Genomic DNA, 15833 nt, shown 5'->3' on the forward strand with positions numbered 1-15833 from the left:
CAGTTATTTAAAGTCAATCTGGTGTGAGATTGAGCTAATAGAAAAAAATATAAAATTGGTTGTTGTCATAGGCCGTGGGTTGCAGGGATGAATGGAAGACATGCATCAGCAGATTAGTGCAATTTGTATAATTATTACAAGGGGCTTCAACTTCAGAGACAAAATAGGAGGAGGAAAGATCATATGGAAAAAAGCAAATGGAATTTATACACTTACTGAAAGATAACCACTTGAATGTGTGTGAGAGAAGGGGCTCAGGATATGAGAGTGTTGGATATGGTTATAGGATTAGAAGACCTATCCATAACTAAGGTGACTGACTACATTGCCTCTAGTTGGGTAAAGTGATCAGTGGTCTTGCCTAGGGAAGTAGCCAAATATGGAAATTCCAGTTATAAAGGGGTATATGTGGAACTACAAGGCAGGTGATTAAGATACACTCAGAAAGGCAGTTTGAAGCAGTACTGTAGCATAAAGATCTGCAAGGGAAGGGGAGACTGGAGGAAGCAATATCACACTGCATACTCAAGTGTTGTCAGGAGGGTAAATCAGGTAGGAGTCAGATTGATGAATAGTATTATTAACCAAGAGCATCAAAAAAAAGAAAATGTTGTAGAGAGTATATAAGAAGAAAGGTGATAAGCTAACTCATGAAGAGTACAAGAGTCAGGCAAGAAAGGTTACTGGCATAGTAAGGAAGGCAAAATCAGATTATGAAAAGAAATCAGCTGAGCAGGCAAAAGAAAATCCCAAAGAGTTTTTCGTTATGTGGCAAGTATGAGGAAGAAGAACTAAAGAAGAATAATTTTAATGAGTGCAGATGGTAGAAGAAATTTGCAATCTCTTCTACCATCTTTGCAAGGGTATATCATCCAAGTGAAGATACTATTATAGAAGAGATTAGGGACTGATTGGGAACAGAAGTTGATGAATTGGAGGCACTTGGGATAATGTGGAATCTGAATGCAAATACAGCTGTGAGATTGGATGTGATACTGGCTTGCATTTTAAGAGAATGTGCAAGGGAAACTGCTGAGGCCTTTGACCAGGCTGTCTCAGCTCAGGCAAAGTCCCAAGATAGTGGAAGGAGGATAAAATAATTCCTTTACACAAAGGAGGATTTAAGTCCGAGTTTAAAATTATAGACCAATCAATATCCCAATAGTAGGGGGAAAAGTACTGGAAAAGTTGCTCATAAAGAGAATTCTAGAATGGGTGGATAAGAATATAATATTATATGAAGGACAACATGGCTTTGTGAAGGATTGGTCATGCCTTAGTAATCTATGAACTTTTTTTTCTCTTTTTTTTTTTTTAATAATAAGAGGGAGAGTTGAGTTGGATAAAGGGAACGGCTGCGATATGATACTGCTGGATTTTGCAAAGGTGTTTGGCAGGATACGACATGGAACGCTATGATGAAAACTGCAACAAATGGGTAAATAATTATTAACTTATTTGCTGATATTTCACTGGAGTTATAACCAGCATCTTCAGAGAACAAAAACAGTTTATCACATTACGCGAGACTATAATAACATGGCGTAACAAAGGGCCTAGTTTACAAAAAATTGTAGCAGTAACACACAGACTAAAGTCCTAATTAGGTGCCCTCCATATTAAAAAAAAAAAGCAGGTACTAGTTATGTCTTAAGATGACTGTCTCCCAAATCTTAGGCAAATTTATACACCCATACTTGTTGAGATTGGAGTATGTTTCAAGGCTTCTGTTGATTCTAAGAACAACCTCTCTGATTTGTAAAAGCTTCTGTGCAGTACTTTTTTCTTCCAGTTGATCCTGTGTGTAGGGGTATCTAAAGCTAGGCCCGACTTGCCATAGCGATAGTGCCAGATGTATCCTTTATGTTCACTGATGCAGATGTCCAGAGTTCTTCCTGTTTGACTGTAGTACACTTGATCACATGAGCAGGGTACTTTGTAGACTCCTGAATGTGATAAAGGAGGGATGCTGTCCTTGGGTGAAAGGATGAGAGTTGCTAATTTGACACATGGTCTGAATACAGTGTACAGTTGATGTTTATTGAGAATTCTAGATATCTTGCCCAATGTGCCTTTAATGTATGGGATAGTGACTGTTTTGCTGTAGTTCTCCATGGTGGATAGTGGGAGGGGTTTCTTAGGAGCATTTAGTATTTATGCAGATTAGAGCCATTGGCCAAGAAGGTGTGGCATAAGTGAGCCAGTTCAGCAGCAAGAGCATTGTCATTGGAACAGATTGCTCTCGCTCTGTGGGTTAGTGTTTTTAAGATACCATACTGTTGAGAAGGGTGATGGTGTGATTGTTAGTGTAAATATCTCCCTGCATGTGTGGGGTTTTCTAAAAATTGAAAATGACAAGGAACCATCTGGAAGACGTGTAATTAGTGTATCCAGGAAGGGCAGACAATTATTAGCTTCCAGTTCCATTGTAAAGTGGATTTTTGGGTGTTGGCTTGAGAGTGGCTATATTGAAAGCTAGTTTTTCCAGGTGTTCTATGTAGAAGTTTGCTGGGGGGGGAGCCCATAGCTGTCCCCATCTAATTGTTTGTATATTTTCCCTATCCATGTGAAATATCCTGCATGTATTGTGAATTTAAATAGTTCAAATATATCAGGGAGAAAGTGTGACTTTAGCAGCTTAAGGGTTTCAATTAGTGGTACATTTGTGAATAGTGAGGTGATATCAAGTTCTAAAGTACTTTTTAGGTGGGCAGAATTTTTGACAAAGGAGGGAGAATTGTTTGTGAGAGTGGCTAGTAGCTTAGCTCAATGTCTAGCCAGTTTGTATGTGGGACTATTTATACTATCTACAATAGGGCGTAAGGGTGTACCTTGTTTGTGAATTTTTGGTGCTGCATATATCCTGGGTGTTTTAACATGGAAGGTAAACAAACTCAAGCCCTTCCATGTTAAAACATGATAACTAATATTTAATATCTAATATTTAATGATCTATGAAAGCCAAAGAAAGTGGTATGTAATATTCTTTTGTTTTTTTCCGTTACTTCATTTAAGGCTTGTAAATGATCTAATGTTGAGAAGGATGTTCTGAAACCTGTCTGTTCTTTTGGCTGATGAAAATTTAATATATTGTTTATTCTGCCACCTATAATTTTTGGTATTGGTAGGGTTATAAAGCTATAATTTCTTATGTCAGTTCAATCACTTTTCTTATATAGAAGGACGATTTTTCCAGTATTCCAACTTTTAGGGATTCTTCCTGTTCTTAAACACTTAGTATATAATTTTGCTAGTTTTCTGATTCATGATCAGATATAGCTGTATAAATATTAATTCTTCATAAAAAGTTAAAAACTTAAGGCAATTTATCCCAGTCTAACCAAAACTGCCTAAGTGCATATGACTCAAAGAGATTAGTAAATTTCAATTTCTTTCTTGCATGAAGTGCAGACACTTCACCAGAACATGGCAAATGGTGAGATGAATGTCACACTGCTCACACAGGTAGATCATCGGCCCTCAGTAGATAAGAATGCATAACATGACTGTGACCTATGTGAAGACCAGCAAGAACAATTTCCCTCTCTTCTGTTTCTACAAATTAGACTATAATAGAATCTCATGTGTTTGTCAGTGATTATTTAGCTTTGTTAGGGGAACTAATAAACATAGCTTGGAAAAAGTATGAGCTACCTAGGAGATGCATCTGCAGTTTCATTTCTCTTAATTCTGGTATGGCTGGGGAGCATAATCAATCATCAAAATTAAGTATTCTCATTTTATACAATAATTGTAGTGCACCAAAAATGCCCAGTATGCAGATTGTAAATAGGAGAGGAGATGGCTTGTAAAGAACTCAATGAACTTGCATAAATCATGTATTTTTGGTAGTTGTTTTCTTATATGCATACAAAATACAGGTTGAAAAGCATACACTTTAGCTGAATTAAATGTCATAAAACAGAGCAGAACAACCAACAGAAGTCTCGGATCTTGAACTATCAGTACATGCAGGCAAGAAATCACAGTGTGCTGCTCTTTGCACATTAAACAACTGCAGGTGTGTATAAAGTAAGTGCAAAGAAATAAACATACCACCTTTCTTACATTAATATCATAAAAAACCCAAACGGCTCTCTCACTCACAAAATTTACAATAAACTATTAGAACTCAGGTAAAGAAATCAGATACGTTTTTAAGTAAGTTTATATGGTACCTGATTGGCATGATACACCCCTGAAACCACTCTTTCACAAGATATACAAAATTTACATTTACAAATTATAAGTTATCAAAAACAAAACACACATGATGAAAAAATGGCGCATAATAAGAATATGAAGATACATACCTTTTTCCTTGCTCTCATTTCATTTTCTCTAAGCCATTCAAGATATGATTCTCTTGCAACTTGCTCTTCGATAGCTTCGTTAGTTGCCTCCCAGTCAGTTGCCCTTAATTTATCTTCCAGCATAGCCTTGTAGATAAAGTGGGGGTAGGGGAGAGAGCCAAATATCAATTTTGATTATTTCTGTATCTGATTAAATTTTTTATATAACGTCCATAAAAACATGAATCAGTAAATCATGAAATTAAACTAAAGTCGTCAGAATTTATTGAAAGTTTTTTCACTTGATACTATAAATTAAAGATACTGAGAAATTATATACTTGGTTTAATCCTTTATCCAAATATAAGCAAACAAACTTTACGCCTGAAGTATTTTCAGGACTGGAACAACTTGTATAAGGAAGCTAAGACTTCACATCACTTACCTTAGTATCCTGAAGAGACCTCAATATAGGTCGAAACCGGTCTGGGTAATGACCCTTCTCATAATGCATAGCATTATACATGTCTGCAAGGAGATGTGTGGGATTATTTGGGACATTATTGGATACTAAGGCAGGTGATGAGAAGTCATACCACCTTTAGCAAGAGTTGCCCCAGTCCTGAAAATATTTCAAATGCAAACTTTGTTTGCTTACACTTGGATAAAGGATTAAACCAAATATATAATTTCTCATCATCATCAAATTCCTGCCATGTATCCTCAAGGGGTGTACAGGATATGATAGTACTACATGAAAAAAAATTACATCATTACTAACTTCCTATCTACAATTTTCCTCCAAATCAGTCTGTTCTTGTCAAGACCCCAACATTATCAGATCTTATATTTCAATCGCCTAAGGCACTTTGTACCATATCAATCCACCTTTATCTTGGTCTTCCTCTGGGTCATTTTGCTGCCAACCTGGCAGAGAACACTTGTTTTGCTAATCTTTCCTCGCCCATTCTGTTTAAGTGACAATACCACCTGAGATTAGCTCTGCTAATGCATTCCTCGATGCTGACAATGTCAAGTTCTTTACTAATATCCTGGTTTTTAATATGATATTGCCATTGATGCCATCTGTTCACGCCTATAATCTTTCTCAGGACTCTCATATCTGTGGTCTCTAGTCTTTGGTCAAGTGTTTTACTTCTGACCCAGCTCTCAGATCCATAAGTTAAAACTGGTTTGAGCACTGTCTTGTATACAGCTAATTTAGTGTTCTGACTAATTTCTCTCTTATTCCATACGAATTTATTCAATTGACTTCCCACCATACCAGCTTTGCTGATTCTGTTGTCTATTTCTATATTTAATTTATAATCTTCACTAAAAATCGTGCCTAAGTAGCTGAAATGTTGTTTATTATTTTAACGGTATAATAGAACACAGAAACTAAGTAAATAATTAATTTATTAACTTGATGCTGATATTTCGCTGGTGTTATAACCAGCATCTTCAGAGCACAAAAACACTGTTTGTCACAATACGCGAGACTAAAACAACATGGTGTACTTCGTTGTTTTAGTCTCGCGTATTGTGACAAACAGTGTTTTTGTGCTCTGAAGATGCTGGTTATAACACCAGCGAAATATCAGCATCAAGTTAATAAATTAATTATTTACTTAGTTTCTGTGTTCTATTATACCATTAAAATAATAAACAACATGTTCGACGAACACATAAGTCTGTCCACACGTTTAAGTAGCTGAAATGTTTTACTTGTTCTACAGGTTCTCCATTCACAACACAGTTGATATTTTCAATGATTCTGCCTATTTTCATTGTCTTTGTCTTTTTATTGCTGACCTTCATACCATATCTATTACAACAGCTATTCAATTTATCAGAGAATCTTGCAGACTTGTAGCAGATTTATTTAGAAGTATAACATCATCTGCATTAAAGCAAATGGCCGACATTAACATCTCCAATTTTGATATCATGTTTAATACCACTTTCCTTCATAATGTGATCCATATAGATAATGAATAACAGAGGGGATAATGTACATCCTTGTCTCACACCAGATTTAACATTAAACCACCTTCCTGTACTTCCTTCAATTCTAACTGCTGACTTACAACTCAAATAAAGACTAAGTATTGCTCGATATAATGCCCCATTGACACCATATAACTCCAGCATATTGAATAGCTTCTCTCTTGGCACCTTGTCACATGCCTTTTCCAAATCGACAAAACTTAAATACAGATCTTTGTTATATTTCCATGCTTTCTTGACTATTTGTCGTAAAGTGAAGATCTGATCCTGACAGCCTCTATTTGGCCTGAATCCAGCTTGTTCTTCACCAAGCTTTTCTTCTACAATTCTTATCAAACGTTTCTCAAGTATACTTGCATAGATCTTGCCAGGAATGCTCAGTAGGGAAATACCTCTGTAATTCTCACATTCAGTTTTATTTCCCTTTTTATATATGGGTATTATGAGAGCTCTACTCCAATCATCGGGAATTCGTCCCTCTGTCTAGGCTTTCTGAACAATGCAGTGCAGCCACTGTAAGACTTTTATATCACCATATTTCAGCATTTCTGGTCGAATATCATCTACTCCTGCTGCCTTTCCACATTTCAAGCCTTTGATTGCTTTTTCTACTTCGAGTATGGATATGTATTCCTGACTGCATGCCTGGTCGGTGATTTTTACCACTGTGCTATCATCAGTGCTTGTTTCATTTAGCAATTTTTCAAAGTAATTACTCCATACTTCAAGGATATCTTTTTCTACCGTTTTCAAGTCACCTTTATCATCTCTAACTCATTTTACAGCACTCTTTCCTCCATTCCTAAGCTTCTTCAACAACCTCCAGAATATTTTGCCACCTTCTTGATATTTATTTTTTATATTCCTGCCAAAGTCCTCCCATGACTTTTGTTTAGCTAGTTTTACACAGTGTTTGGCATTCTTGCATTTGTCTCTATATTCTCTAAGAGCACAAGCTAACTTATTTGACAGGAACTTTTGATATGCTTTCTTCTTTTCCTTCACTGCCTCTAACTTCCTGTGTCCACCAGGGAGTTCTGATTTTTTTATCCTTGCAGACAACCTTACCACATGCCTCTCTGGCAGAATCAATCAATGTTTTCTTCAGAGTTTGCCACTGAACTATATAATTTCTTGGTATCTTTAATTTTTACTCCAGAATTTATATCTGACCTTTTTTGGTCAATCAATCAGCTCAAAATGTAAAATAGAAAAAATATTTGTAAATTAAATGAAATAATTATTACTATCAATCATCAATTTCCTAATTTCTACCACTTCGTAAGTAACATCTTTTTAATGAGAAAATATTCAAAGAGGAAATACATATGAGAACTTGCTTTGTTTATTGGATGAAAAAAAAAAAAAAATAGAACAGATCAATATATACAATGCCATATAATTTTAAGTTACTCCTGAAGATACTGAAAAGGACAGAAATATATGGTTTTCATTCTTTTAAATTTACTTTTCAATAAATTTTTAGAATTCATATTTAATAAATATTCAGCTGTTGAGCAGCAGCTGCAAGTGTTCCAATGAGATTAGTAGCGAGTAGACAAATTCATCATAAAGGTTGTTTTCTTGATCATAAATTAGTAAATAATATTTGGTTAACCGATCAAGTGTTGATCAATTTTATTAATTAACTGGACCAACTAGTTTCGCCACACTTATCTGTTGGCTTCTTCAGGGCACTTACATATAGGTTTAAACACTCTCACAATTATGCGTAACTGCAAAACTGACAAGAATAAAAACTGACTAGAATAATTACAAATAAAATAGTATCGAACGTGAGTGAAACACGTATCGCGTGTACAAGATCAGCTAGCTGTTGCTGAGGAACCTTCTGTAGTTTGTATTAAAGTTCATTTCTTCCGTTTTTAAGGCTCTGATTAGGGTTTTCCATATCTCTGGGAGTATTAGGCCTTGATTTCTGTTAAGGTTCACAGTAGAACGGGCAACTGTGGCTGCTTCTTTGAACATTCTTGAATGGTAATCTTCCTCTAAGTAAGGGGAACAGCTTTTGTCCCACTCGATGACATGGTTAGTTGTGGAGAAATGAGACGATAGGCCAGAAATGTCCTGTCTGTTGTTTTTGACATAGCCAATGTGCTCCTTTTGCCTGATTTCGAGGCTTCTCGAAGTCTGTCCGATGTAATTAGAGCCACATGAGCATGGAATATTATAGACTCCAGCATATTTGTAGAAAGGATGGTTGTCTTTTGGAGATCTTAGTAGTTTACGAATAGTATCTATAGGCTGAAATGCTACGCTTATTTTGTGTTGTTTGAGGAGATTGGCGAGCTTGTTGGAGATGCCACTTACATACGGAATTGCAATCGTTTTTATATATTGAATCTCTTCTTGTTCTCTTTGTGGTGGTTCAGAGAAAAGGATTTTATTGACTAGTCTTCTTGGATAGCCGTTCAAGTACAGATTGTTGGAAATAAATTTTAACTCATCTTGAAGGGTCTTGTTGTCCGTTGTGATGCAAATGTATCTTTTCTTTAACGTGTGTATAATGCTGAGTTTATGTGATGTGGTGAGAGGAGTTAAAATGTAGGTAGCGACCTGTATTGGTCGGTTTTCTGTACACCGATAGATTTAAACTGCCATCAGTTTGTTTTTTGATTAAGATGTCTAAAAACGGAAGTTGTTTTTCTCTTTCAAGTTCCAGAGTGAATTTAATAGAATGATGGAAAGCGTTGATCTTTTTGAGAAAATCATATATGTCATCTTTGTTATTGTTCCATATGATGAAGATATCGTCCACATATCTAAACCAAATTTTAGGTCTAGGAAAAATTTGTGATAGGATTTTGTTTTCTAAGTCTTCCATAAAGAGGTCAGCACATGAAGGTGAGAGTGGGCTTCCCATTGCCAAGCCTGTTAACTGTTGATAGATTTTATTTTTCCAAGAAAAATAATTGGAGTTTAGGCAGTGAGCAAACAATACGGTTATCTCGTGGGAACAAGGTACTTAAGATGTCAATGACCTCTACTACGGGAACGTTTGTAAAGAGAGAGGTGACATCTAAGCTGGCTAGAAATCATTATCGATATCTTGATGTTTTTTTAGCTTTTCTACCCTTCAAGATGAGTTAAAATTTATTTCCAACAATCTGTACTTGAACGGCTATCCAAGAAGACTAGTCAATAAAATCCTTTTCTCTGAACCACCACAAAGAGAACAAGAAGAGATTCAATATATAAAAACGATTGCAATTCCGTATGTAAGTGGCATCTCCAACAAGCTTGCCAATCTCCTCAAACAACACAAAATAAGAGTAGCATTTCAGCCTATAGATACTATTCGTAAACTACTAAGATCTCCAAAAGACAACCATCCTTTCTACAAATATGCTGGAGTCTATAATATTCCATGCTCATGTGGCTCTAATTACATCGGACAGACTTCGAGAAGCCTCGAAATCAGGCAAAAGGAGCACATTGGCTATGTCAAAAACAACAGACAGGACATTTCTGGCCTATCGTCTCATTTCTCCACAACTAACCATGTCATCGAGTGGGACAAAAGCTGTTCCCCTTACTTAGAGGAAGATTACCATTCAAGAATGTTCAAAGAAGCAGCCACAGTTGCCCGTTCTACTGTGAACCTTAACAGAAATCAAGGCCTAATACTCCCAGAGATATGGAAAACCCTAATCAGAGCCTTAAAAACAGAAGAAATGAACTTTAATACAAACTACAGACAGTTCCTCAGCAACAGCTAGCTGATCTTGTACACGCGATACGTGTTTCACTCACGTTCGATACTATTTTATTTGTAATTATTCTAGTCAGTTTTGCAGTTACGCATAATTGTGAGTGTTTAAACCTATATGTAAGTGCCCTGAAGAAGCCAACAGATAAGTGTGGCGAAACTAGTTGGTCCAGTTAATTAATAAAATTGATCAACACTTGATCGGAGTAGAGAAATTATTGATGTTATTTCAGATGAGCATTTCCCATGGAAATATTTGTAGAATATACATACTGCAGAAACCAAACATCTATGCAAAAGTGAGGGGAGAGAACTGGTAAGAGATAGGTCATTAATAAGTAATTGCTCTCCTCTGTATTGAGTCAAGCATTTTGACAGAGCTTTTAGGGTCCCCCACCTCGATATGTGGGAGAAGTATTCAATAGCTGGGCATATTTGTGATTTGTATAATGATAACAGTTGTTCAGGGGTGAAGTAATGGCTTAGTTTTTTTGAAGCTGAGGACGCAATGGTTGTGATGTGTTTATGCCAGGAGAGGTTTGATGTCGGGGTAATTCCAAGAAGAGAGATCTCAAACTGTCTGGAAATTTGGGTATCATCAAAAAGGATACTTTTTGATGATACCCAAATTTCCCAAAAATAAAAATAAAACCCAAAATGGGTTTTATTAGAATTGAAATTGATGAGGTTATCCGAATCCCATTGTAGGATGGCTTGGAGATAGGAATTGAGGGTGGTGGTGGTTGATGTTCTGTAGTTTGAGGTGAGCTGTGTAGGGTAAGGCTTGTCAAATGAAAGAGAAGAGTGTAGTGTGCTGTCGCCTGCAAAACTGTATATTGGGTTGGAGGTCAACTGAAGTAGATCGTTGATATATAGCATGAAGAGGGTTCGTGAGAGGGCAGAACCTTGTTGAATCCCAGCATAAATTAGATGGTAAGAGGATTGGGAGCCATTCACCATCACACACAGTGTGCATCCAGCCAGAAAGCTGGCAATCCAACTACAGAAGTCCTGGATCAGACCAAATGATGATAGTTTGCTTAGTAAGCCTTTGTGCCAGATCCGATCAAAGGCATTGGAGATATCAAGTGCAACCACTTGAAATTCGCCAAACTTCTCCATAGCATTTATCCAGAGATGGGCAACATATGTGAGCAGATCTCCTGTTGATTGGCAATGACAGAATCCATATACTGGCAGTCGTTTATTAAGTGGGTGTCTTCAATGTAGTGTAGGAGTTGGGAATTGATGATTTTTTCCACATTACTTTACACAGGACTGAGGTAAGCGAGATAGGGCGGTAGTTGGATGGCAGTGACGTAACCAGTGGTGAGCTATAAGGGGCTCGCATGAGCCCCTGGTTAAATTTTTCTCAAATTCGTGAGCCTCTTATTCTTCTTGTTTATTTTTTAAAAAAAAAAAAATTTTTTTTTTTTTTGAAACATTAAGCGACAAACTCATAGGGTAACCTAACAAAAATTAGTCTATTCGGCAGTGTATAAATTATTTGGAATTATTGTTTCAACTCTTCTATAACGAATGCACCCAAGTTTGAAAATAAAATAAGTGCATGCGCTATCTTTACCCTTCTCCCTTCTGGTAGTCAATCGTATGGTAAAACTAGTAGCCAATCAAATGTTTTATAAAAGATTTCGTTCTTATTATATTTTGATAATTAAGAATATTATTTAAATTATTTAAGTAGTTAAAAAATATTTTTCTTATGCAAGATAAATTAACACAGTTGATTGTGTGCAAATATTTCATGCTTAGATCATGAAATATTTGTTTAAAAATGAGAGCCTTTAGAGGTTGATTGTCCTCTTATACTTTTTGATTGGAATTTGTACACAAGCTGTATTAATAAAAGTTTTCATGTGAAATATGGCTTTTTTCCGTTTTTTTTTTTTTTTTTTTTTGCTTGACGATGCAAGTTCTTTGTTAAAATTTCCATAGCTCATCACTGCTTGTCACCCTTCTTGGGAATGGGCTGAATATAGGCCAATTTCCAGTTTGTGGGATAGATTCCAGTGGATGTTAGAAGTGGTCCTTCCCTTAATGCATAGCATAATACATATCCACACAGAGATGTGCTTTGAATTATGGGAGATACTGGGACAAGTAATGATGAAAACTTGGTCCACCTTTACCACAAGTTGCCTCAGTCCTGAAGATACTTCAGGCACAAACTTTGCTTACACTTGGCTAAAGGATTAAGCTAAATTTATTATATTCCAGTGGAGTAAGAGAGTATATGTATATATATATATACACACACACACAAAACCATACAAACAATTTGTTAAAGACTACGAGTGAACTTCCTCATAATGTTCGCCTCTCTTTATGCTCTCTACATCCTCTTATCCCATGCATCTATGGAGTTCCCAAGATACATAAAGAAAACATCCCTCTTCGCCCAATTGTGGAAGGAATTGATTCACCTACATATAAACTTTCCAAATATCTAGCAAAGTATCTCAAGTGTTTCTCCAATAAATCTTCATCTTTCATCAAAAACACCACAGATGTTGTTTCTCATATAAAAGATATTCCCATCAATGAAAATGACATTCTAGCAAGTTCTGACATTACATCTTTATTTACTAACGTTCCTACAGACGAGGTACTTACATTACTAAAGGACAAATTATCCAAAAAAAGTTTGCTTTATTAAAACATTGCATTCATTCTAGTTACTTCAGATATCACGACTCCATTTACCAACAAAAACAAGGCCTGGCAATGGGCAATCCTTTGTCCCCAGTTCTAGATAACATCTTCCTTGAAGATTTTGAAACGAAAGCCATATCTTCCTTCTCATTTAAACCAAAAGTTTGGAAACGATATGTTGATGATATTTTCATTATTTGGAATCACGGGCACACATCTCTCATAGATTTTCTTCATCATCTTAACATCTAACATCCCAATATAAAATTTACTGCTGATCTAGAAAATAATAACTCTTTACCTTTCCTGGATGTCATGCTTACACGATGCTCTGAAAGATTAAAAATTTCTATATACAGAAATCCTACTCATATCAATAGATATCTGCATTATCTTTCTCATCATTTTCCACCACAAAAACTTAGAACTATATCTACCTTAGGACACAGAGCATGCCCTCTCTTGAATGAACTCATCCTCCAGATGAACTACAAAAAGAAATAAATCACCTCGCTCTTATCTTTAAACAAAATGGATACTCTGAAAAAACGATTAAGAAATTTCTTCTGGATCCTCTTAGGCAGTGCACAACAGAAACTATAAATTTTAAAGGTTGCATCTCCATCCCATACATTAACACATTCTCTAACAAATTTGCTAAAGTCCTTAAAAAATACATCAGGACGTTCTTCACCACACTTCTTAAAATCCGTTCTCTAATCAGCCATCCAAAGTACTCATCACTACCTAAAATATCCAGGTGTATATAAATTATGGTGCAATTGCAATATCCCTTATTTTGGACAAATTAACAAATCTATTGAACAACGTATAGAAGAGCATAAGAGAGACATCTCTTACAAAAGATCACGTGCAACTGCATTATCCAGTCATGTTTTTTTTTTCAAACAATCCTAATGATGATCAACAAAGCCACTCCGTTTGCTGGGATAAATCAGAAAATATTTTTCGCTGTGATGATGAGTTTGAGAGAAAAATTATAGAATCAAGGGAAATTCTGCTGAATCCTGTCCACTTAAACAACAATTTGATTCATAACATCCCAGATAGCCATGCTGCAGTTATTCAATATTGGCGTTCCCATGAGCCTGCACGCACACTTGCAATACACAATGGCACGCCTGTTAGAACTTGAAGAAATACGGGTTTTTTTTTTAATGTATCAATTATGTGTGGCAATTTTTACCTGTAATTTCCAGTTTTTTTAGATACTTCAATGTTTATTACTATTCTCTTCCTTTATGAATACCTGATGAAGGCTGTTATAAGCCGAAACTAGTTGTATTATTCTCATTAAAATCTTTATAAGTTATTTCAGTTTTTTTAAGTCATTAAATCTATTTAAAAAAAAAAATATATATATATATATATATATATATATATACAGGGTGTTCGGGATAAATTTGACATATTTATAATTAATTATATTTTTCCGTAAGTTACATGTATTAACACACACTTCTCTTCATTTAAAAGTTTGGACCCTTCTTCATTCATATACAAGATGTCAGAAAGGATGGATAGCTGGAACCCACCTGAATCATGGAAGAGAATAACTTGTATCATGATGATTCGTGCCTGCCATCAAAATAAGGATATTACGACTGCTGCCCAATGCTCCCTGAATACAGTAAAAGCAATCAGGCATGAACTAGAGACTTGCAATGGTGACTACGAGGATGTAGCAAGAAGAAAGATCCCTAGCAGACGATCTGATTGCGTTCGTACAGCAGAATTCCTCGCAAATCTGCAGGAACAGGTGTTGAAGAACCCTGGCATTGGAATTCGGGCTTTGTTCGTGGAGTTGCTAACTGTAGTCAAGCCCTGGATAACAAGGGTAGCCAATGGTAGGCCGTATGTATGGCAGCAGGATTCGGCCCCTTGCCACACCTCTGGGAAAAGTCAAAAATGGTTGTCTGAAAATTTCTACGACTTCACCAGTCCAAATGTTTGGCCTCCAAACTCCCCAGACCTTAACCCCATGGATTATTTTGTATGGGGCGCAGTTGAAAAAGACACCAATCGCACTTCCAGTAATACAAAAGCCCAGTTAATGGATAAAATTAAAACAGTTTTTGCGGCCCTTCCCAGGGAGACTGTAGCATCAGCTTGTTCGAGGTTCCGAAGCAGAATTGAAACTGTGATCGATGCTAATGGTGGTTATTTTGAGTAAATCTTGTTGATAGTATTGTAATTAACTCTGCCTGTAATGTTTTTTTGTCAATTCATTAAATTTAATAGATACAAAGAAGATTTTCTTTTTCCTTACGAAACTGTCAAATTTATCCCGAACACCCTGTATATATATATATATATATATATATATATAGGCGACATAGGACAGGAGTCAATTCGGGTGCACAAACTTTCAGGACAATTGGGGGAATGCCATCGGGGTCAGGACAGTTTTTGTGTGTCTAATTTGGACAGTATTGTTCTGATCACATCCTGACAAAAGGATATAGGGGTATTGTATGTTGGGTGTCTGGAATGGTTGGGGGACATTTACCATTGTCAGTTATTGGAAGCAAAGTGTGAAGCCAGAAGATTGGCTTTTTCTGTGAGTGATGCAATAGAGCCATCTGGGTATGATAAGGGTGGGCAGAAGTTACTGCCAAAAGGCTCGGCGGCTGTTTGGACAGGCTGCTAGTTTCCTGCTTTTTGCTCTTTAGAAGTCTGTTTTGGAAGCATTGATTGTTTTTTGAAGCTATTTTGGGCTTCAGTATAAGCTCTAAAGGAGGATGAGTCTCTTGATTTCAGCCAGTTATGGTATGTCTGGTGTTTCATCTGTACAGCCTTGGCACATCTTTTGGAGAACCAGGGTTTAGTTAGGGAATGGCAGTTCAGAGTACTGTGTGGAATGCATGTTTCCATGTCGGTGAGGATTACTTTGGTAATAAGTTCAGTGCATATATTTGGGTTGGAAGGTCGGAAGCAATAGTCCAAACAAGGGAATGAGGATCCTTTCTTTTGGGCTTACATGGTGATCCGAATACATTTTGGAAAATTATGTAGACAACTACCGTGTTTGATTAAAACATTAGTTTAATATAAACCAAAATTCACATTCGACGTTTCGACCTTTATATCAAGGTCATCTTATGGAG

At 36.3% G+C, this 15833-nt stretch overlaps 1 protein-coding gene across 2 annotated transcripts in view; it reads right to left on the bottom strand.

The window, feature by feature from the left end:
- Positions 1 to 15833, bottom strand: part of LOC150102110 (OTU domain-containing protein 5-A-like) — a 178470-nt gene that overhangs the window by 43685 nt on the left and 118952 nt on the right. For both annotated transcript variants that reach the window (XM_090400163.1, XM_090400162.1), the window contains exon 7: positions 4314 to 4439. In XM_090400163.1, coding sequence (XP_090256289.1) covers positions 4314 to 4439 — 126 coding nt within the window. The remainder of the gene's footprint in view (positions 1 to 4313; positions 4440 to 15833) is intronic.

This window comes from Typopeltis vanoorti, chromosome 11 (genome assembly GCF_054136105.1).
Source record: "Typopeltis vanoorti isolate ZY-2024b chromosome 11, IOZ_Tvanoo_1.0, whole genome shotgun sequence".
Classification (NCBI taxonomy): Eukaryota; Metazoa; Arthropoda; class Arachnida; order Uropygi; family Thelyphonidae; genus Typopeltis; species Typopeltis vanoorti.